The sequence below is a fragment of the Sus scrofa genome, chromosome 4 (assembly GCF_054392235.1).
Source record: "Sus scrofa isolate SSC_HxYL_T2T_F1_AM1 chromosome 4, Sscrofa_HxYL_maternal_Yorkshire_Landrace_v2.0, whole genome shotgun sequence".
In the NCBI taxonomy this organism is placed as follows: Eukaryota; Metazoa; Chordata; class Mammalia; order Artiodactyla; family Suidae; genus Sus; species Sus scrofa.
This window is the reverse complement of record NC_139386.1, coordinates 27,882,695-27,907,801: the sequence shown is the minus strand read 5'-3', so window position 1 is coordinate 27,907,801 and position 25,107 is coordinate 27,882,695. Positions and strand designations below refer to the sequence as shown.

General features: G+C 39.0%; 1 protein-coding gene and 1 pseudogene across 2 annotated transcripts in view; both read left to right on the top strand.

Annotated features, from left to right (window-relative positions):
• The window catches only part of LOC110260475 (uncharacterized), a 473,671-nt gene that overhangs the window by 18,593 nt on the left and 429,971 nt on the right, over positions 1-25,107 (top strand). The window contains exons 3-4 of the mRNA XM_085020959.1: positions 3,914-4,399; positions 5,038-5,140. Of these exons, the coding sequence (XP_084877085.1) occupies positions 3,914-4,399; positions 5,038-5,140 (589 nt within the window). The remainder of the gene's footprint in view (positions 1-3,913; positions 4,400-5,037; positions 5,141-25,107) is intronic.
• The window catches only part of LOC146403735 (nonsense-mediated mRNA decay factor SMG5 pseudogene), an 80,517-nt pseudogene continuing 60,601 nt past the window's right edge, over positions 5,192-25,107 (top strand). Inside the window, exon 1 of the transcript XR_014842993.1 lies at positions 5,192-5,329. The product of XR_014842993.1 is annotated as a nonsense-mediated mRNA decay factor SMG5 pseudogene (transcript). The remainder of the gene's footprint in view (positions 5,330-25,107) is intronic.

Below are 25,107 nucleotides of genomic sequence, written 5' to 3'. Positions count from 1 at the left end.
TGCTGGGAGTTCAACAGGAATGAAAATCTCTGCTCTCATGGACTTTACAGACTATGTTTGCTATGTCATTACGTTATATGGGCACTTTATGAATGTGTCTTCTTAAGTGTGTTAACTTCCTTTCGGTGGTTTCCTCCACATTTGGCATAGGACATGAAATAACTTTGGGCAAAAAGCGCATGACACTGTGACAAATGTTAGCTAATACATTTATTCATTCATTTAAATTTTCTTTCTAAAATGTTTATTATGCACCTGCTATTCTACTAGGGCAAAATGCTAACAAGATGGAATACTGTGTCAATGGTGTAGCCTGGGATATAAGGTCGTACTTCACATGCACTGATATTTTAAATACTCTGGTAACTCAGCAGCCTATATGTCCTACCTTATCTTTGATCATCGTTTCACAAACTAAACACATTAGAGAAGAGGATGAAATCATCTGCACCTGACAGTAGTTGTTCCAACATCAGTATCACTCTTCCTAAGGAAAAACACCTTGTCTTTGTTCTTAAATCCCATCATGCTGTGTGTGAAACTGTAATTCGAAAATGAGTTGCAAACAGTAAAGTATAAACCTATGAATGAGTCTATTCTAAGACAATTTTTGGCTTTTCTATCTATTTGGTGAATGGTTAAGAAAAAACAATTTTTAAAAATTACCATATTTTCAAAAATAATCCCATTTGATTTTGTAGATAATCTAAATTTAAAAAAAATGAAGAGTCAGAAATAACAGCAGGATTTAGGCTGTGACTGAGTTTATCTCTTCTTATATTGATTCAGTCAGTCAAAGAATCAATATTCTTTTCCTTCAAATCTGGATCTGCTGGCTGGTAATATTTAGTAAGATATTTTTCAGTTGTCCGAGAGACACGCCTAAGTTTCTTGAGAAGCTAGGTTAAGAACAAGGTAACAGATCATCTTAATGCTTGAAAATACATTGTCTAACTTAAAAAAAAAATGGCCCTGAATGATGCTTTTGCAAACCACATATTGTTATAGAAAAATGTTTTCCTTTCTGATGAATGAACATTCTCACCGAAGCTTGATGGTCATAAAAGTTCATTTTAGAACCAGCAGAGGCACGATCAGCATTTTTTAGGAATGCATTATAATAATGCTGTTATGATCCTTCCATTCTTATCTACCTATCTTTTGTTCAGAGAGTTAAAAAAAATTCACTTTTAGAAGGCCAAGGTTTTCTCACCCACGGTATTTTTTCAAAGGGGTTTCTACAGCAAACCAAAGGTCATTTAGTTTAAGCAGAATGAGTTAACATGCTCTGAAAAGAGAGACAGAAAAAGCTCACATACAGATGACTTGGTGATTAAGCCTGGGAGATGAGTAATTATTATCATAAATTATACATATAAAAACCAAATATAACTTCTAGCTTCTCTAAAGCTAAATATACTTGCTGAGATGCTCCACTCTAATAAAGAATTGAAGTAATTTTAGGAATATTTTATAATTTAAAAAGCTTAATGAAAAAAAAATTTTAGAAGGAATGATAAGTCATTTCTCAAATGGCTACTAGGATGTGGGTGACCTAATTCTCTCTCTCATCGCACCACTGATCACAAGCTTCTCTGTAGGACTGGGCTTGCTTCCCTCACCACTGCCTTGAGCACCTCCCAAAGCCTTGCCTTTGTACAGCATTCCCAAGGTTGTGATAATTTTAGGTGGATAAGTCTCTTTTAAAATTATATTTTTTATTTTTAACATGTCTTGAAAAATGTAACTAATATCTAAACCTGGTATTTCACAAATTTTATTCCTTAGATCAAGGCTAAGTTAAAAAAAAAAAAAAAAGCATGTCAGAGTTCCCACTGTGGCACAGTAGGTTAAGAACCTGACTGCAGCAGCTCACATTGCTGTGGAGGTGGTTCAATCCCTGGCCCAGAGCAAAGGGTTAAAAGGATCTTGTGTTGCTGCAGCTAAGGTGTAGGTTGCAGCTGCAGCTTAGATTCAATCCCTGGCCTAGAAACTTCCATATGTTACAGATGCAGCTGTAAATTTTAAAAATTTTGAAAAAAATTAAAAATGTCTCATTTTAAATTATAATAGTAAATAAAGACTATTGCAATTTCTATTTAGAGATGATAAGGATACTAGAGTAACTAAAGTTCTGGAAATGGTGTCTTCTCCTATGGAGAAGGATGCTTTGGAATTTGAGGTACTTACAAAATGACTTAAAAAACTTTTTATTTTGAAATAATGATAAATTTTATAGTAAGTTGTAAAGATAGTACAGAGAAATCCCATATGCCTTTTACACAGGTTCCCCCACTGATTATATCTTACATACCTGTAATAGAACATCAAAAGTAGGAGACTGACATTAGCTCAATGTGTCTGTATAGCTCTATGTCTTTTTATCCCATATATAGATTTATATAACTGTCATCACAATCGAGATACACAGCCTTTCTATCATCACAAAGATCTCCCACATGTTACCCTTTTATAGTCACAGATCCTTTCAACCCCATCTGTAAGCCCTGCCAATCAAGCCAATTGTAAGATTACTCTTTTATGCTTATCTCTTACACACTTTTACTAAAATGTGGGAAAAACCACAGGACTGGGTGTTAGGAGAGTGCTGGTTCTACATTTGCCACTGGCTAATTCTGCTCCTGGACTACTCACTCTCTGTTAGCCTTATTAGGTCATCTATAAAACTGAAGATTTGGATTTTTTTTTTTTAATGGCACCAGCATTTAAGAACCCATATGATGATTTGTCAGTTATGATACCACTTTAAAGATGACCTCATGGAGACCAAGTTAATACAATTTGATTTAAATAAGTAAAGATCAACAAGGAATAAACAGTGTGCTTGAAATGTATTCCGCATTAAAATAGTGTCATTATAACATAACTTAAGAAACCAAGAGTTGCATTATGGTAAGATGCTCTAAAATTTAAAGCAAGTAAAAAATATGATTTTACTTGGACCTGTCTCTCAAGAGGACAGTTGCTGCTATTCTGCCAAATGTGTAGGTGGAGAAACTTGGCACTGTGATTATCTGACTTTCTTTGTCCCCAAGAACACCTTTTGAGGAGGAAGAAGCAAACATCTCTGATGTGTGCCTGGCCAAGTATCTGATCTGGCAGTGCTGCAGCAGAAACCTTAAGTTGAAGATTCGGAACTGCAGAGTTTAAATTTTGGCCCTTTTCTGAGAAGGAAGATTCAGACACTGACACTGGTCTTTGCTTCTGCTGCCCAAGATGGGGGGTCAGAACCAGAGGACCTTCCAGGAACCTAGCAATGGAGTTTCCTGCTCTCCTTAATGTCACTACTTGCTCAACACTGAAGAATAAGAGAAAAACAACAGGAAAGCAGTTTACTTCAAACAACTCCTTCCACTTAAAGCTTTAAGAATCTCTTCCCACGCAGCAATTTCACCTTGGAGGTCTCCTCCTCTCCACAATCCACCCCTATTTTAAATTCACCCAGCATAAGGATGCCACCCAGAATGAGGATGTTTTGAGCTCCTAAACTGAGGCCTTCCAACATGTTGATGAAAAACGGGTGTTCCCTCCCGTTTCAAATAATCTGATGAAAAATACCCAAGGAAGCAGAAAGTTGAAAAGTGTTCTCTGGGACCGCTGGACCATCCACGTCTTTAGAGAACCCTACTGAGACTTTCTATCTGGATACTATCAATTCTTTACTGAACCTTCTTTATCAAAAGGCACCATTTCCAAGCCCCACTCCTGAGGACAATTCCTAAAAGGAGACCCCAAACCAACGGCCTGGTCAATCTTTCCTGTTGCAACTAGGAGTCCAGCCTAACCATCTCAATGATAATCACACAGACACTACCCTCAGCCCCACCAGTTTCCCTCTGCTGAGAGAGCCCATTTTCCACAACCTTTTTCTTGGGACCCCGGAGCACCCTAGATAGCGCTCACAGTCCCCCTTGCACCCCCCACTCCCGCTATTCACCGCCCCCACCCTTTTCCCACCTCTTCCTCGCCCGCCTCGGGCCTATCTCGGCGCTCATTGGACCAGAGAGTCTCAGTCGCCCTCCCTCGCCGGTGGGCACTGCCTGCAGAGCCCGCAAGGGCGCTCGCTCTTACCCTTTCTCTCCCAGAAGTGCCCCATCGCGCCGTCCAGGAGGAGGCATCCACGCGAGCCCGGGAGGTCCGGGCTCCGCTGGCCCAGCGCCGGGGGCGGACGAGACCCGGCGGCGCCGCTGCTGTGCGCTCAGGTTCGGGGAGCTGGGCCTGGCCCGCTCCGCCCGCGCCAGCCCGGACCGGACACGTGGTGCCTTCGTCTCCCGAGCTCTCAGGTCTTGGCTGAGGGCCTTTGGCCTCTGCAGCCGCCAGGCCGCGGCCAGGGCTGCGAACCGAGTCGGGAGAAGGGCGGGAATCAAAGGGCCCGTAGGTGAGGTCCTGCTCCGGGGACTCGCGACCCTCAAGCTCAGTCCTAGTCTCCAGGGCCACAGCCGCCGGCGCTGCAGGCTCCGCACCGGCTCCCGTAGCCACTCAGGGTGGGGGCGGCGCACTGCAGAGGCTCTGTTCCCGCCGGTGGAGGGAGCCCGGGCTAAGAGCGGAAGGTCTGCGTTGCACTACCGACCTCCTCACGCCCGCGCGGATCCCTGGGGTCCCCGAGGCTGGAATCCGCCTCGTGGTATTCACTCACCTGAGTTAACCAATACTCTGTCCCCGCACGGGAGATGCGAACGCTGAAAACCGCAGCGTGGACTTGAGGTGCCCCTTAGGACAGCCTCTTCCTGGGAAAATTCCTCTCCTGACCACAACCTGAAGCGGCTAAGGAAACACTGCCCAAAACTCAGGGCGAAGGCTTAACTGCAGCCACAAGCTCTTCCCAATTTCTCCAGTGACCTTGGGCGCCTCCTCTAAACAAGGTGTCTCTGAATTTCTTGGTCCCGGGGGAAAAACGTAGCCACTCACTTTCTAACTCTCAGGAGATGATAGAAATTGGGCTTAAAAACCAAAGTAAACTACCCCAGATTTCTTTAATAGCAAGTGCAATATAGATATACTTTGCATTGATTTTAGGTAAGGCTGAAGGAAACCTCATCATTGGGAAGGAAACCGTTGGAATTTGTGAGTCCAAATGCAAAACTAATTCATCAGCCCCATTACCTGCTTTCCTGGGAAGGTAGGTCTTTGAAGAAATTTGCGGGAAGATACTTTTCTTCCCTCAGAATTGCCGAGAGCCCCAGGTAGCCCCATCAAGAACTTTCAGCTTTACTAAAGAGCTTCAAGATGGAACTAGAGGCATCGGTCTGGCCAGCCATAGTTAAGGGTCAAAGGGCAGCCACCACAGTCAGGCTAAAGGCTCTTCCAGGTGAGTTTCTTATTATGTTATTTGCTTGGTCTTAGGTAAATCTTTGTTTTTACCCCTAAAAGGAGCTTTTTGTACAGAAGACCCACCTTGCCATGGCTCCCCATCTTGCTACGGCTCCTAATCTTGCCATGGCTCCTAATCTCGCCACATTCACAAGAGCTCAGCCCATACACATACAGTCAGCTTCAAGTACAACAGATTGCTCTTTATGTGTGCGAGAACTTTGCAGTGCAAAATTTTTACGGTTGAAACCCACCAGTCTCACATTACTTAATTTGGCACATTTTAAATGTATGAAACATTTTATTCTGTTGTCCCAGCCTATTTTCCTCTGGTTGTTACTTCTTTCTGATCATAAGGCTCAGACTCTAAGATTTCTCCTCTCTGGTGTCTTCTAAGTCTTGGAAACCCTTTCATCCATAAAAAAAAAAAAAAAATAAACAAATAAAAATGCAGATTTACAACACTATGGAACCCCCTCGCAACAATAATTCCTTTGCCAAACCTTGACATTTCTAGATCCTACTTACTCTGTGCCTTGTATCCTGCCTCTTCACCTGCATTCCAGGTGAAACCAGTGAGTTGAAGCCTTCCTTGACCTTTAACAAAGATAAATCTACCCCTTTGGCTTCTTATCTGAACTTCTTTTTATGCATCAGCATTTCCTTCACTAGCTTGGTTCACAGTCTCTTGGGACTGTGTCTTGGGAATTCATTTTTTTCTCTTCCTTCTCTCCATAATTCAAGATTCCAGGCCTTCTGTGTCATATATTCCTAGGTTATTTCCTTTGAATCCCTCCTACTTTTTAAGAAGACTGGTGAAGCCAAAAAAGAAAGTGGATGTTAGAGTGCCATGGAAATGGTGACCAGCCTCACACCCTTGCAACTTTACAGCTTCCTTAAAAACAGGATTCCCACCTATTTGGAAGGAAATGTCATCCTGTTTTTATTCTGAAGCCTTGAAAGCACTTGGGGTGTGTGTGTGTGTGTGTGTGTGTGTGTGTGCGCATTTGAGGTGGAGTGGTAAAGTGGGGAAGAGTGAAGGGTAGTAAGGCACTGATGTGGAGATTATTGAGTGAGAAGTGTTATGTGTACCAGGATATGGGAAGAGGAGAGGGGAAAATCTTATTAGGAATTGTTTTTATCAGAGAGGGTACAGCGCTGGGTGCTGTGGAACAAACAGGGGAGTAGGTGGGGGGCACTGTCTCCAGGAGCTTAGTTTCTTACTCATGGTCAATATATGTCCTCCACAATGCATCTTCCTAATATAAGATAAGCTTCTACAGTTAAGAGTACTATAAATATATCTGGAGGAAAATCAAAGCAGAAACCACTGAACCCAAATTTAGCTGGACATGTTGCAAGAATACAGTGTAATTATAGAAATCGTTGTAGAATTCATTTTAGAAGGAAGGTTTAAACCAAGAGGTTTGTAGAACCTTAGAGATCAAAGTTACTTTAAAAGATTATCTAATCTAGCCTTTGAGATGTTGCATCAATCATCCTTCCCCAGTTCTTGGTTAAAAAAAATCTTTCTCTTTTACCTACTTTTTTTCTTCCTAGATTCTAGATTTGAATTAGACTAGAGAAAATTCTTATTTGGTTTCTCTAGCCTTGAGAATAATGTTAAATAACCAGCTCACAAGTTGAGAAGGCTCAGATGGTGCCCAAAAGCCATGTGGTCCTTTAAGAAATGCAGAGTTAAAGGAAAGCAGATTCAGTTAAAGTGATTGCAAAGAAATGCCAGCTTTCTTTTCTGGGGCTAAACTGTAATTGTCTTATGGTAAGAATATTTGGAGTTTAGTTCTTCAGTGCTTTTAGCAAACTATGTAGAGCTGGTACCTATCTATCATTTATTTATTCATTCAACAGCATTTACTCGGTACCATATTTGAGACCTATTTTGTTTTTCCTTCTTTTCATTTCCTTAAAGCTTGTTTGTTAAAGATTGATTAAATTGACATGCTACTCCTTTAAGTTATCATTTGCTGAGTGTGTATTATATGCCAGGCATCAATTTATATCGTCCAATTTAATTATGACATTTTCCTTAAGAAGTCATACTTTCCTTAAGAAGAAGTAGAGAAGGAGGTCCTTGACTTGTTTACAATAACTAAGCTAGTAAATGAGAATTTGAGTGAGAATTTGAGCCCATGTTTCTGATTATTCTGTATTCCTATTTTCAGAATAGGAATTCTGGAGGCAATGGCTGGGGCTTTTCTGAAGGCAATGGCTAGGCTAGGGCTCTCTGGAGGCAATGGCTTTATTTGAAGGAATAGTCAAATGGGAGAAATATTAGATGCTATGGCAGAATGGTCGGGGAGTGGATGTGGTCAACTTTTGTCACTCAACTCAAACATACTAGTAGCTTTCCCTTTCCTCATAGAAAATCTAATCAAATCTGATAAAAGATATGTGAACAAACATCATTTCAGTATTGATAAGTATTTTAGAGAAGTTAAAATAGGTGATGATGCCAAGGTTTTTGGTCTGAATAACTGGGTGGATGGGGTACAATTTATTTTGATGTAGCAAAATGTGATTGTGGTGGTTGGATGGGAATAGGAGAAATGATTAGTTTTGTTTTGGTCAGGTGGAGTGTCAAATAATAATCAGGCATCCAAATGGAGCTTTGGAGTGGAAGTCTGAAACTCAGAGGCTGGAGATAAACATTTTAGTCTTCACAGACATAAAGAGCAAACTTGTGGTTGCCAAGGTGGGGGGGAGTGGGAGTGGGAAGGACTGGGAGTTTGGGGTTAGTAAATGCAAATTATTACATTTAGAATGGGTAAACAACAAGGTCCTACTGTATAGCACAGGAAACTATAGCCAATCTCCCGGGACAGACCATGATGGAAAATAATATAAAAAAAGAATGTATATATAACTGAGTCACTTTGCTGTACAGCAGAAATTGGCACAACATTGTAAATCGACTATAATAAAACATTTTTTTTTAGAGTCCTCATCACAGAGACAGCTTCTAAGCCAGAGAGGTTTAGGAAAATGGATATGTTCTTAAAAGAAAGGTTTTCTTTGGTCACGTTGCTGTGTAAGCAAGGTAATTCAAACATGTCGTAGCTTGTCCCCACAAACTAAAGCCATCGGAAGATGCACAGCTATAGATGAGCAGACCATCAGCATAGCAACAGTATCTTGTCAAAGGGTGCAGGAAATCTTTTCTTATTTGGAGGCTTCATCCTATCTGCCATTTTAAAATGAAGGTGTTCAAGAACACACTGCTGTTCCTTTTATTAGGGACCAAATGTGTGCCTCAAATCCATTTCACTAACTTTTATCTTGAGAAGGCACTAACCTCTTCTCTGTAGAAATGTGTTTTCATCAGTGCGTTCGTTATGTGTTCGAATAACTCCAACTTCTGAGTTAAACTTAGATGATAATGGCCTTATATTTCTAATATTTAAGATAGCTGTGTAGAGCCATCATTCAGTTTAGATTTTCTCATCAGAATTATCTTCAGAGCCTATTTTTGCTTATCTTTTACTTTTGGTGTGTTTTAGAAAATTTACTGTTCATTGGTTTTTCAATAATCTTTAGTATTCTGGGAGGAGCTGTTATAATGCTCCAAAGGAAGTTGTTCAATGAAGCCACAGGTTACTGATTTCAGGGATAGTCTTTCTTAAGGTGAAGTCTGAAATAAAAGTCCCTCTAATGCCCCCAAATACTCAGGTTTCACAGTGATTTAATGTTCAGCCTTTGGAGAATAATTTCTATTAGTCTAATGTAGGATTTTCCTTGTAGTTCTATTTTATGTTTTATTATTTCTTTTTTCTTTTTTTTTTTTCCTTTTTACGGCCATGCCTGCTCATAGGGAGGTTCCCGGGCTGGGGGCTGCAGCTGTGGCACAGGCAGCTGCAGGCCCATGCCACAGCCACAACAGCACTGGATCTGAGCCACATCTGTGATCTACGCCATAGGTTGTGGCAATGCCAGATCCTTAACCCACTGAGCAAGGCTAGGGATTGAACCTGCATCCTCAAGGGCACTATATTGGGTTCTTAACCTACTGAGCCACAACGGGAACTTCTCTATTTTATTTTTTACAGTAAAAATGTACAAGCATATTATAGAAAATTTAAAAATAGAGAAAAACAACAAGAAAGGAAAAACTATTCATAATCTCTCACTCAAAGATACATACTAATAACATTTGTGTGTACATTCTTCTTATGTAACTTTTAATTAAAAGGAAAATGCTATATATACTGTTTTAAAAAATAATACCATTTTCTGATCACTAAATAATACATTATAGAACATTTAGAAAATACCTAAGTGCAAAAACCCCAGAAAAATAAAAATTACTTCTATCCCATTCTCTGAGGTAACCATTATTCTAAATTTTCCTGCATTTTTAAATGAATGTATGTGAGTATATGTTTGTATAAAATGAAGAGAGACCAAGAGGCTATTAAGGTCATGTTTAGGCTAGGCTTTGAAAAATCACAATAAAATCTTCTGAAAAAAAATCCAAAGAACAACATGAAGATTATGTAGTTCTCCCAGCTGTCAGCGAGTGTTAGAGTTAGCCTTTCCAGCCTGGCACCTGAACCAGAGTTTCTATTTATTGCTGGGGAGACTGCAGCTGGAGTCTTAACTCTTTGGAACAGCAGATGGAGTCTGAAAGATTTGGATAATTGAGCTTTACAATGAACTGGTTATTATAATTAAATGAGATCTTAATTTAGTTCCCTGTGGTAGAAATATCAGTAGTCTTTTGGAATGGTGTCTCAACTATATTCTTTAGCATCGTATTTGAGTTTTTCTTGTCCTAGGTGGATTATTCCCTTCCAAAGAAAACTGGTCCATTACTAATATGCTAACCAGTGTTAGACGTTAGATATGCAAAATCCCTGATCTTCCAAACTTTAGATTAAATGTTTCTCTTATGTGTCTTCATGATACCTTTAATTTCCACTATTAAAATACTTATTACCTTGTGCTATAATTGCCTATATCTCCAACTGAATTATAGACTCCTATAGGACAGGGCTGATACAGCATCACATCTCCATTGGTTAAACCAGGGGTGGTCAAACCTTTGCTATTGAGGATCAGATAGTAAAACACCTCAGGATCTGTGGACCATACAATTTCTGTTTCAACTATTTAACTTGCAGCCATAGATAATATGAAAGTGAATGAGCGTGACTGTGTTCCAGCCGAACTTTATTTACAAAAATAGGAGGTGAGTTGAAATTTGTTCACCCTGCTTGGCATATGGTAAGTGCTCACCAGATTTTATTAGTAGTAGTAGTAGTGGTATTTTAATTTTATTGAATAAATGAAAATCTAATGAAATATGATATTTGCTTTCATGGATCCTACATCCTGGTGGAGATTAGAGCAATTACAATATTATATGAGAAGGCCTGCACATAATGGAAGTCCAGAGAATAGGTATCCTATGAAATTGAGGGAGGGGATTAGAAAAGCCTTCCTGAGTGAGATAGATACGGAATTCTATTTTGAAGAGAAAAATAGAAGGGGTATGCAGAAGATGAGAGAGGGAAGGGTGTTGTGAACTAAGAGAATAGCTCCGATACAAAGGCTGAGAGGCATGGAAGCCTGTGACGAATTTGGAGACCTCAGGTAGTTCATTATAGGAATTTTAACTATGGAAGATGGTGTTGCAATTTAGTTCCTCCACTGTCCTTTAACCCCCTTGTCTGTTTTCCTTTGGACCAACTCCATGCTTTTTTTCTTCATTCTCTCTCTTACTGGTTCTTTACCTTAGTAGATAAACATGCTCAAGTGTTTTCTATATTTATTAAAACTATGATTTCCATTTCAGTTATCGCCACCACCACCACTTCCATGATCCCTTATACCACCACCTTCACTGTCACCAGCATCTGTCTTCCATCAACTTTGCTACCTCTGCCACCTGCACCATTTTCATCACCTCCAACACTGCCACTACCCTTTCACCTCTTATCATCTTCACCATCAACTCTGCTGCCTCCTGACCTCCTCTGCTTACCATCACCACCATTGCTCTATCCACAGTGAAACCCTCCTCTAGTCCTCTGTCCTGAGAAATCAGTCATGACATCTTTCTGTTTCATAGATAACCTTCTTGAGAGAGGAGTAAGCACTTGCTTTTGCCTCTTTGTTTCTCTCATCTGCTGTTCAGCCAACAAGAACCTGGTTTCTATTCTCATCACTGCATTGAAATTATTTGAAGTAATGTCATGACTTGTCATGATCATTATAGTGCCACTTCAGGGGAACCTTTGGCCTTTAACATAGTCAATTGCTCATTGGCCTTTGATCCTGTTTGGGCTTTGGAATACTAAAATTTCTCGTTGCCTCTTAATTTTCTGCCTTTTTTTCAGTCTTCTCCAAGGGCTCTCTATCATCCAGTTACCCCTTAAATGTGAGAGTTTTCCTTGGATATCCACTGATTTCACCATCTTTGGTCAATGTGTATATAATCTCTCATACTCTGTTCCTGTATCCAGTGAATAAGAGTAAGGCAGTTTGCTTCAAGTGAGTAAGAGATCTGGGCAGAAGGGTGGAACTTTGGCATAGCTGTTGAGAGAGATGAGAAAAAGAGCTAAGAAAAGCTGGTTGGGGCGTGGAGCCAACTGAAGTTGCAGATCTTAAATTTGTGGTGTTTTGAAACCACACAATTGTAGTTTTTTTTTTTTTTTTTCCCTAGCATTCTAAGAATAAGAAAAAAAATGGATTAGGTGAATATGTGGCTAGAAAAGGGGATAAATTTCCTAAATAATTACCTTATGGTCTTAACTGAGACTGTTCCCTGAATGGACATATCTTCAAATAGATGAGAAGATATGGTTGTCAAAAGACACTAACCTCTAACCATTTTGTAGTTAAATCTTCTGCATTCGTTCTTGTTTTGATGTAATAACTCTTTATCCTACTCATCCTTCATTTTCAAAGACGTTGTAAGGTTTATATTTATTTTTAAAAATTAGTATGGAATAAAGTTAATTTGTCTAGAGCCCTGGGTGTGATCTTTATAAACTTTCTGAAGATGATTTTTTAATATCAAATCCTGGAACAGGCAGAATAAATTTGATGTAAACATTTAGAGCAGTATCTGACTGTCTCAAAATGGGTTCCTCTATATTTTCAGGACTGGGTCTAAGCCAGTTTATTTTATTTATTTATTTATTTATTTAATTTATTTATTGTCTTTTTTAGGGCCGCACCCTCGGCATATGGAGTTTCCCAGGCTAGGGGTCGAATTGGAGCTGTAGTTGCTGACAACAGCCACAGCCACAGCAACATCTGATCCAAGCCGCGTCTGTGACCTACACCATAGCTCACAGAAATGCCGGATCCTTAGCCCGCTGAGCAAGGCCAGAGATCAAACCTGCATCCTCATGGATGCCAGTCAGATACATTTCCTCTGAGCCACAATGGGAACTCCAAGCCAGTTTATTTTAAACCAGAATTCTCACTTGATTATACATGGATAATTGCATGGCTGAATTCATATGTGTTTTTTGGTTTTCCATTTCATCTTCTCTGCTGCAGATCTTTGGATTCATTACTTGAAATGACTTAAAGTCAGAGAAAATTATATTTTGGGTAAAGTGCAAATAGAGACCTTTCATTAGAGGTCCCCTGTCTATCCCTCTGGCCTCAATTATCCATGGCTTCTAACCTCACAGCGAATACTCCAGCCATACTGAATTACTTCCAAACCCTCAAACATGCCGCGCCCTCATCAACGTCTTGTTCTTGAACATGCTGTTCATCCACAGTGGATTATGTTATTTCCTGACTAATGCCTGTGAGTTCTTCGGAGCTTCACATTGGGAAGCCTTCTCTGACACCCTAATATTGACTATAACATAGAGCTGAATATACCACATGGTGATAATTCCATCTTTGTTGCTCCTGCTAGACAATAAGATCCTTGGAGACTGTTTTTTTGTCCTGATATACCTAGTGCTTAGCACCAGGCTTGACAATTGAAGGCTTTCAGTGATTGTTATTTTAATGAATGAATGAATGAATGAATGAATGATATTACTCTCATTGTTCCATTTTTCTTTTTTATTTATTTATTTATTTTGTCTTTTTGTGTTTTTAGGGCCACACCCACAGCATATGGAGGTTCCAGGCCAGGGGTCCCATCGGAATTTTAGCTGCTGGCCTATGCCATAGCCACAGCAACGCAGGATCCAAGCTGTGTCTGTGACCTACACCACACCTCATGGCAATGCCAGATCTTTAACCCACTGATTGAACCCATGTCCTCCTGGATGCTAGTTGGGTTCGTTAACTGCTGAGCCACAACAGGAACTCCTTCCATTTTTCTTTTTAAATCACATTACTCTGACATATTTTTGTCACATGTCAGAGTTTCTTTCTTTCTTTTTTTTTTTAGTAGTTCTCCTATTTATTTCTCTGCCTGATCATATAATTCTTTCACTAGGAATTATGAAAACAGGAGGAGATTTTTAAAAAATATTTGTTAGGTGATAGAGATCCCTAAAATATGGGTCAGACATCTATAGCTTACTTTTTTTTAAAAAGAGTTTCTTAAATATAAATTTGTTTTAGTAATATTTAATGTTAATGTCATTTCTCTGAGATTTTGCATCTTTGTCATTATCTAACAATATTCATCAAAGATCTTGTGCCATTCTGCTCAGGGACTGAAGATTGCCCCAGAATCAAGCTCTTCTTCTTCTTCTTCTTCTTCTTTTTTTCTTTTTGCTTTTAGGGCCACACTGGCAGCATACGGAAGTTCTCAAGAAGTTAGGGGTCGAATCAAAACTGTAGCTGAGGCCTATGCCACCGCTACAGCAATGCAGGATCTGAGCCCTATCTGTGACCTACACCACAGCTCATGGCAATGCCCGATCCTTAACCCACCAAGCAAGGGCAGGGATCAAACCCGAATCCTCATGGATACCAGTTGGTTTTGTAACTCACTGAGCCACAATGGGAACTCCCCAAGCTCTCCTTTTCCTAGTACCTGGTATCTGTTCTGTTCATCTTATTTGTAGGTCACCTGGTTCCTGCTAATCTACCTGGGCTTTTGACTATCTGCCTTGCCGTCAAGCTTTGAGTATCTTCAAATCATCTTTTGCCCTCTTATCTCTCATTTTCCTGATGTTTTTGCTCTGAACTTCCATGCAGGCATTGAATTTCCCTTTTCTTCTTGCTTTTTGACTGTAGTATCTTGACCTCTAACTCATTTGTGTGTTTGAATTATAGACTAACCAATATAACTGCTGTTTAATCACCTCACCTAGTTCCCTTCCTCTGAATATACCTTAACTTTCCTGGTTCTAGATGAATGTTCATTATCTTTAGCTACAGGTTGGCTCTGACACTTTATTTCTTTTGAACAAAAATACTATTCCTGTTTCCTCACATTGTGACTATAGAAGCTGAGGCATAGAAAGCCAAAGCCAACTCTGTGTTGTTTATGGTATACACAGGAAACATATACTCACATGAATCTTGAAGTAGTGTTTAATTTCCCCCTAGATAAGTATTCTTAATTGTGACCGTGCCTCAGAATTAGCTGAGGAAACTAAAGTACATGCAGACCCTAAGGGCCCCCCACGGAGCCTGAATCAGAATCTTGAAGTGGGGCCTCAGCATATGTATTTTCAGAAATTTTGCAATTTTGATGGGCAGCATCAGTTGAAGTTGAACAGCACTGCTGAACTAATGATTACCCTAAATGCTAGACATTAGGTATGACAGTGAGTATCTCAAATGTTAAAGGACTAACAAAAGCCAACATTATTCGTTGATAACTCTTTGCATCTAGTTTCTCATTTAATTAACCTTCAGGTCAACACTATGAGCCAGACACTATCCATGTAGAGGGATGATTATACTTAAGCAAGGTTAAGTTACTGGGCTATGGTTACATAGCCAATTGCAGAGTAAGGATTTAAATCCAGGTCTTTATTTAGCTGCTTTGTGACTAACACAGTGCCTGGAATACAGCCTCTGGATCATCACACTATAAAGGTTGAGAGAATGGTTTAGTTACAGCTGACAATTTCATGTGAAATTTATGGGCTGCCATTCTCTTTCATGGTGTTGGAGTAAATCAACAGTAACAGGTATATTTTCAGAATAGACTAAACATGGGTAAAATCAATCAAATGTTACCATGGAACAAAGGAAGAAACACTCAAGCTGATGTGAATGGCGCCACATGTATTCTTAGACCTTAAGTAATGGGAGATTGATTCATTTAAAAAACCCGCATTCTATTAAATGGAAGGATTAAACTTTTCTTGGAAATACTTATGCCACCTTATCATCTTCACAGTCAAGCTTTGAAGGCTTACTCATATTTCTTTCACACTGGTATTTTATTTTAAAAGTTGAAATTCTTGGGTTTCAGGAAATACATTTAAACCAGTACACGGGCCCTCTTAGGTGTTCCCTTGTGAAATAATCAAATTAAACAAATATCTAAATGGAATTTGTATATTCCTATACCTGTAAGCCAACTTAATTTCCTCTGGTCCTTGGATGTAGTTGGTAAAATCACTAAACACAGCAGATCCACATGCTTGTACTTTACAACTTTACATGCCCTTCTAGACACCGACATTGGAAGCAAATTCCTTTTTTTTCCCCTAAAAATTTCATTGTATTTTCCTTTATAAGATACTAAAGGAAAAAATAAACATGCTATGAGAATCTTTTATTTTCTTGAAGGTGGTAAATGCGAGAGAAAGCTGGTAATGTACAGTGCCTGGTATGTAGGAGACTTTTAATCAATTATCTGCTGGTGCTGCTTCACTACAGACTTGTCTTCAAATTTTCAGTTCTGTAAGCTCCTAGAGGCCAATAACCATGCCTTCCTAACCTTTGTGTTGCCCTGGCACAGACCCTGGTGCATATGAGATATACCAAATTTTGGTGAATAAATGAATGGATCAGTGAATTAAAGAGAGAATTGAATGGGACAGCATGTGTGCAGATAGCTTGTAAATTATAAAATACTGTCTAATAATAAGGGATTGCTGTTATTATTATTTTTTTCTTTGCATCATCTTCTGTTCCCTTTATCACTGTTGTACTGTTTTCAGAATGCATGTCTTTACTATTGGGGTAATTTTAAAAATGTTTTTGAAGTATGACTGCCTTTAGAAAAATATAAGATTGTGTGAATTTCCAAAAAGTGAACAAACCCATCTAACAAGAACCCAAATTAGAATAAAAATATTACCAACATTGTAGAAGTCTGTCTTCTGCCCCCTCCCAGTTACTCTCTCCCACAGTCCTGACTTCTGACACTGTAGATGCTGTTTGGCCTGTTTTTGGATTTCATAAAATTGGTCATAATGATAGACTCTTTTTGTGTCTTATGTCTGCTCAACATTTTAGGCTTGTGAAATTCACACATGTTTTGGGAGGTAGTAATAGTATGTTCATTCTCATTGCTATGTGGTATTCCTATGTATGGATCTAATTCAGTTTATGTGTCCTTTTTACTGCTGAGGAATTTGGGGTTGTTTCCAGTTTGGGGCTATTATGAATAGTACAGTAGTACTCTTCCATATATTTTATGGTGAAGATATGTACTCCTGTGTATGGAGAAAGATGTGTACTCATAGAGGAGGAAGTGCTATAGGGTACAGATACAGACAGCTTTATCCAATGCTGTCAAGCAGTCTTCCAAAGAATATACACCTCATTACTGTCCCATCAACAGTAGATGAAAACTCTAGTTTCTCTTCATCCTAGAACAGGAATCAGCATTGTCTGGCTTCTTCATTGTAGCCATTGTGGTAGGTATGAGGTATTATTACAGTGAGTTTTAATTTGCATGCCTGTGATGACTAATGAGGGATGACTCTTTTTATTGGCCGTTTGGATATTCTCTTTTATGAAGAGCCTGCCTAGAATTTTGCACATTTTCTAATGGGGTTTGTCTCTTTTTATAATTTCTATTAGAATTCTTTGCCTATTCTACATGTGAGTTCCTTGGCATATATAGGTATTGCAGATATCTTCTGTGTGAATAATTTAAATCTGCAGTCCATTTGGTGTGAAGCTTCCACACAAGCACCAACTATGGGTGGTGTCAGCCTGGTGTGCGATGGATCCCCTGAGTGGATTTCGTGAGATACCATCTCTCCCATCTCATCTCTGAACAAATGAATCAGAATCCCTGGGGGTGAGGACTGGCTCTGCATATTGTCCACTGTTGTATCCTCAGTGCTAAGTAACCAGTGTTCTTGATGTTGAAACAAGTATTTAAAATTCAATCTTTAGTTCGATTCATTCTTTCACCAAACTGTACATATATATGTGTGTGCGTGTATACCACAATACAATTTGAACTTCGCATTTTCTCAGGTGTTCAGTGACACAGTTTATAGCTTGATAAATAGGGAAAAATAAAAATTTATCTTTACATGGTTTACTCTGCATTTATGATGATAATAAACTTTCTAATGGAATCTTTGTTAACATCTCACAGAAGAATGAAAGAGTCATTTAAAATTACTTTTTATCCTATTCCTCCTAAAACAATGTCATGATTTAAAATGTTTTTAAGGGAGATTATGTGATTTTATATTTTAGCCAAGGAGGTTTATGGTTCAAAATTAACTGGGTTATGTTGTGCTGGGGGAGAAAATGGGTAGGAAATAAAAGGCCGAAGAATATGGGAGACAGCTGCCCACCAAGGCAGACACCTCTGTGGGAGGCTGTGAACAACCCATTAAGAAGAGTAATCGCACACAGAGTTTGAATTTCCATTTGGATGGAAATTTCCACAATGGGCCAGATTAGATGACCTCTAACAGTACCTTGCTGCTTTAAACTCTATATATTTTTGCAGTGTGACCCCTGATAGTGTGCAGACACAGTTCTTCCCCTGGAGGTGAAGTCCTCCCTACTCCATTGCTCTTGATTTTCTTGTCCTGGATGCAGAGGCATACATCACCTTAGGGTTTTGGAAGTCATGCTTTCAGAGTCATCACCAAAAGGAGATTTGTCTTGCCCTTGACCTAGCAGAGAGGTTCTTGTCAGACCTCCATCTTCCTTTTGGATTTATTCTGTTCTATATTTTTAGGGACCTCCCTCAGCTAGATTCAAGATGTTCTGTGAAATGGAAATGTAGCTGAGTGGAAAGAGAGATTGACAGTGAAAATCCTCAATCTGCCACTGACAAAAGATAATTTTTCAACATTAAATATAAAAAGCTCTGCCTGATGGGTTGCATTATAACCAGTGGGGTGTCTTGTCAACCAACGTGCTGGGAAACAAGTTTATCCAGCTCACTCTTTTCAGTAATTATTGGCTTTAAGTGAGAGCATCCAAGCATGTTAAATGAGACTTAGTTCATAATTGTCAGATATTAGTATAATGGATTCACATAAAAGGATTTTAGACATTTGGGCCAATTTGGCCCTCTATCCTAGAAGCTGCACGTGGCGTGGTATGAATCTGCTCCTTAAAATTGGTGAGAGGATTGTGTGAAAACACTGCACAGACATTTGGCTTTAGTCAGGAACATTTCCTGACTCACTTGTCACCCAACACTGTGTTGCTGGCCTGAAGCAGGCCTGTAACAAAAAAGCAAAAACATCAGTAGGAAGATACCAACCCCAGGGTGCAGTAAATCTGGAGCTTAATTTTCAGGCTGAAAACCCACAATCAAAAACATTTTCAGTTGGCTTCTTAGCTTGAATTTCCAAGTGTTACATGAGATTCGTTAGGCAGCTTTTTAGTCTTATGTTAGAAAGTTTGCTGTGTCTCAATTCCCAGGGTGTGTACTGAACTGTTCAACATTCTTGGACCTGTACAAGGTTGTAAAATTTGGATATGAAGAATCATGACATTTTAAGTTAGTGTTTTCTTAGGTTTATTAATACAGAACATGTTTACCACAACAGGGATATTGTACCAATTCTTTTCATAACCAGCTTGTCAAGGCTGGTTTTAAATCATCACATTTTTGTGGGGTTGATACCTTATTTACATAAGAACCATTTGAAGATTTCTTGTAATATTGCCTTGGGACATTTTGGGAGATTCCAGAGAAAACATGATTTTTTTAATAAACAGATATCATAGTCTTTAAGTACATAGGGACCTCTGACCTTACCTCAGAGAAACTTTGGATAGGGACAAACCTCCCTGGTGGGAATATTCCTTTTATTATCAAAAAAAATTTTTATGAAGTGTATAGTTCATTTACAATGTCATGTTAGTTTCAGGTTCACAGCAGGGTGATTCAGTTATATATACACATATATCTATGTTTTTCAGATTCTTTTTTCTTAAAGGTTACTACAAAATATTGAGTAAAGTTCCCTGTCCTATGTAGTAAGTCCTTGTTGTTTATCTATTTTATATATAGCAGTATGTATATGTTAATCCCAAACTTCCAATTTATTCTTCCCCCTACGCTTTTCCCTTTGGAAACCATAACTTTGTTTTCTATGTGGGTCTATTTCTGTTTTATATATAAGTTCATTTATATCACTTTTTTTAAGATTCCAAATATAAGTGATATGATATTTGTTTTTACCCGGCTTACCTCCTTAGTGTGATAATCTCTAGGTCCATCCCTGGTGCCACAAATGGCATTATTTCATTCTTTTTGATGGCTGAGTAATATTCCATTGTAGAAATATACCACATCTTTATTTATTCATCTTTTGATAGACATTTGGGTTGCTTCCACATCTTGGCTATTGTAAATAGTGCTGCAGTGAACATTGGGTTGCATGTATCTTTTTGAATTATGGTTTTCTCCAGATATAGTTTCAGGAGTGAGACTGCAGGATAATATAGTAGTTCTATTTTTAGTTTTTTAAGGAACCTTTATACTGTTTTCCATAGTGGCTATACCAATTTACATTCCTACCAGCATTGTAAGAGGGGGAAATACTCATTTTAGAATTCCCCTTGGTTATAGGAGAATCCTTGAGTCTATGGTAATATTTTATTTCACAGCCATGCCCAAATTTAGTCATGGATCAGCCACATTTTTCCCTTTTTTTAAAAAAGTACTTATTAGTTTTCACAGGTAATACATGAATATCCTTTTTTGGGAATATTTCAAGCAATGAACTATATTCAGGATTAAAGAGTTAATCTCCCTTCACTCCTGCCTCTTATTCCATTCCATCTGACCCCATCCCAAAAGCAGTCAGGCTTAATACCAGAGAATCTTTTTCTGATCTTTTTAATGCATTTACATTCATATATATGGACATAAGCAAATGCATAATTTAGCAAATCTTAAAGGAATCATAGAGTATGCTTTTTTTGGCTATTTGCTTTTTCTTTTTTTTTTTTTTTTTTTTTTTTGCCATTTCTTGGGCCACTCCAGCAGCATATGGAGGTTCCCAGGCTAGGGGTTGAATCGGAGCTGCAGCCACCGGCCTACGCCAGAGCCACAGCAACGCGGGGCCTACACCACAGCTCATGGCAACGCCGGATCGTTAACCCACTGAGCAAGGGCAGGGACCGAACCCGCAACTGCATGGTTCCTAGTCGGATTCGTTAACCACTGCACCACGATGGGAACTCCATGCTTTTTCATTTAAAAATATAAATTAAATTATGTTTAACCAGAAAACAGTTGGATTTGGGATGGTGGTTTCTGTTTTCAAAGTCAGAATTAGAGAAGTTTTCCAAGAGCCTCCCTCACACATGGACTGTACTATTTCATTTCACTGCCTGCCATTGTCCTTTCCATTGTCTCACTGTCCAGCTGCATCAAGAGGAAAACATTTCATTCAGTGCAACAATTCAGAAAGCCTTGTTTGTGTTTTCAGATTAAAGTGTACTTGAGACTTTTTGAACCAGCAGAGTGAGAAAATGGAAACACTAACAACAATTTCAATTTAAAGAGCTATGCAGTCTAGATAGATAGGCTGCTTAAACAGCAAAGGAATAGTTTTATAGCCTCAGAGATAGAAGCCATTTCTACATGGGGTAATTGCGAAGAAAAACTGGTCCATCTGACCTATTGTCCTATTTCTACCAAATTCTAGCAGCTTCCCTTAGCCCTTCTTTTATGACTACTTGACAGATGCGCAGAAGGCAAAAGCTCTTCCTGCAAAAGTTGAGCCTGATTGCTTACAATTTCCGCCTCCAGGGGTTTTCACCCCTCCCTTGATTAGGAGAAATGGCCCCCTGCTCATCCTGTCAAGACGCCCTTGCTGCACAGTGAATAGGGGAAAAATCTCATTTTGGAGACATGCATTTTCTGTGAACTCTATTAAGCAACAAAGCAGCCAGGCTTTCATGGGGTCACATTTCCAGGATATAATCACCAACTTCTTGGGTGCAATAGAAGGCCCCTGCCGGAGTCCACTCTTTCCGTGTTCATCAATGTGATTATTTCATGATAACAGCTTTCTCGAGGGAGCCTGAGATGCTTTCTGCACATTTTAATGAGCCTGTCATTCTGCCTCAATTTTCCCCCTTAGTCTTTATTTCTTTTCTGATTCCTTCCTTTCATGTTGTGAGCCATGTGTATTTGGAAGGCTGGGAGGACACGGAGATTTTAAATGTCATCCATCATAGATGGAAATCCATTGTCTTTCCTTCTTGTAATATTACAACAAACATCCCTGTATACTTAAAGATTTCAGGGTCCTATCCAGTGACCTAGTAAATTCAAGATTCTGTAATTCTGGTTTTGCTAGAATTCATTAAAAGAAATTAGATGATCTGTATATAGACCCAATAGTTTGAATGCTAACATTTTTATTTTCAGGTGTTACTTAATGTATAAATATTAAATTTGGGAGTCATAAAAATTTGCTTTTTTTATTTTTAATAACAGACAAAAAAGAATAGATAAAGGAATGGTCAGAATATTTGATTTCATTTCTGCTACTTATGCTATTCCATATTTACTAAATTTATACTTAATTTTCAATATATTTAATATTTTTTCTCATACTAGAGCTCAATTTTTATTACTAAATTTATCCTGGGATTTAGTATAAAAGGATAGTGCCACAGGATTTAATTTTATAAATAAGTTTATCTTGGAATTTACTGTGTAAGGACTGTAGACAAGGGTATATATTAATGATTTCAACTACCCACCGATGATTTTTTATTCTGATTTTTTTGAGGTGGCTTTTGTTAATGAATGCTGTCTGTGACGAATGCTCCCTGTAGCTTCACCTATTTAAATTAATCTGCTCTTTCTTCTTTGTAAACATATGTATGATCTGCTTCAATCAGATTTTCTGAAAACAAAGAAAAGTATTCCCCATCTTTTCCCAGGAGGTTTACAAATGATATGCACTGAACTAATCCAATTGGACTAATATGATTATTTCTGTGTGTATGCAAAGGGGCATAGACTGCTCAATAATACATGAGAAAAGAGAGATGGCCCTTCTCCCTGTCTTTGCCTCTGGTTCTGGGGGAGAAGGTGTCTGTGGACTGAAAACCCATGTAGCTGCTGGGCTCTAAGACTTTTCCTTAGGAACAGTGCTCTCCTTTCCTCTGAGAATGAGGATGCATTCTCCAGCTCAGACAGACAAAGTAAGAGGTTGGCTCACCTTCACTCACACCTATTTTTCTAGCGATGATGAAGGGGGTTTGTAGGCGACTCAGGCTTCCACCTGACCACCACGGTGCCAGAACCCAGGCCTGGGTATGTCTGGGCCAGTTGGCTGAGGGAAGGACACATTCTCAGTCTGAACCTGGGTGTGTGTCCTTGAGGCTGCCCCTCAGATACCTCCATGGTGTGTGTTTTCTCCATCTAGGCTGCTGTAACAGAGTATTCCATACTGAATGGGTTATCCACAGCCGAAATTTCTCCGTAGTTCTGGAGGCTAGAAAGTCCAAGATCAAGGTGTCAGCATGGTCATGTTCTGGTGAGAGCCCTCTTCCTGCCTCTTAGCAGGCAGCTTTTTGCTTTGTCCTCACACAGCAGAAGAAGCCCATGGTCCCCCCTCATAACCTAATCACTTCCCAAAGGCTCTGCCACCCTTGGGGGTTAGGTTCCAGTATGAAATTGGGGAAACACAAACATTCAAACCACACAGTGTGCTTCTTATGCCCTCTTTCTGCTCCCTAATATTCCCAAAGGTCTTTCGTTGGTTCTTCTCTTTTTTTTTTTTTTTTTTCTTTTTTAGACATCAACTCCCTGGTAACATCACCAAAGCCATGATTTTCACTATTTCTTGATGACTCTAAAAAATATATCACTAGCCCAGACCCTCTCCAGAGATCCAAACTCTTTTGGGTATTTTCATTTGAAGATATTGTTAGTTCTACCAAACTACCATCTTCCAAGACTAACTAATTATCGTTATTCTCAAACATTCTTTGTGTTTCTTAATTGAAGACATGACACCACCCATCCCCCCGCCTCAATTCTCAAAATTGGAGTCATGATATATTTTTCCCTCTTGTCATCTCCCATATACCAGACCAGTCAGTGTTATAAATTTCATCTCCTAACTACATCTCTGTCTATGGCCATAACATCCTGAACCGAACTTGTCTAACTACATCTCAGATTCCTCTTCTGCCTGATCTTGTCTAACTACATCTCAGATTCCTCCTCTGTTTTCCATGGCTGTTTCACTACATTAGGCAAGTTAGTGAATTTTTTGATTGTTTTGTGGAGGAGGGAAGTGAGTGCATAGGGAGAGATGTGTTTTCATAGATGGAATACACACTGTTGGCTGGGTTGACATGGAGTACATTAACATTCCATTTTACTTCTTTTTACAAAGTTTTTGTGAATATAATTTTAAAAGACTGTACATTAGTTCAAGACAGGCCATTTACCTGCTGATGGTATGTTCTTTGCATTAATTAATTTTTCCACTAACATTATGTAAAAGTGTCCTTTTAGGCACATGTTGCCTGCTCTAAATATTACCAGTTTTTTTAACAATCTAATGGGTAAAAAGCTGTACTTCACTTTCTTCAAGTCATATTTTCAGGATTCTATATAACTTCTGGCATTTTCATACATTATTGTTCATATGTCTTTTTTTATTATGTGATTTACCTGTTCTCATGAATTTTTCATACTTTAATAAAATTTAGATGGTATTTCTATTGAGTTGGAGGGGCTCTTTACATATTAAGGATATGAAACTTTTCTGGAAGGTGGTGCATGTGTGATAATTTTTTTCTTTTACTCTGCCACTTGCCTTTGGCAATATTTATGTTATCCTTTGTCATTCAGAATTATTTTATAAATAGCTTTTATGTAGTGGCTTGGTCTTTTCCTTTGTGTCTCCACAACTTTCTTCTCACTGGTCTCTCTTTCTTAGTCTCCACACCCTTCCTCTAGCTGACAAATAGTCTTAGAGTTATCTTCCCAAAGCACTCATCAGTCCTGTTAGTTCTGCTTTAAAGTCCTTCCATGGCTTTCTGTTGTTTACATGGGAGAGTCCACATCTGTTTTAGCAAAGCAAAGAAGGTCTTTTGAGATCTGGTACCTTGCTGCCCTTCTGACTCATGGTCTACCGCTGGCCCCTACCAGCCACACTAACCCACCAGCACTTTCACATCCACCAGGCACCATGTGTGCTGCTCATGACAGAGTCTTTGTACACAATCACCTTTGTCCAGAATGCCTTTCCTCTTTCCTTGTGCTCTTAGCAAACTCCTACTTATCATTCCAGGCTCAAGCACAGTTGGGGATTCTTTTCTTCAACACCATGCTACTTTTTGGAAAGCACTGCTCAGTGGCACCCCTTATCAAATTATCCAAAAGTACCTTTTAAAGAGAGACTTTCTGAGGAAGAGTTGCAGATCATACTACAATTATTGCTTATAAAAGAG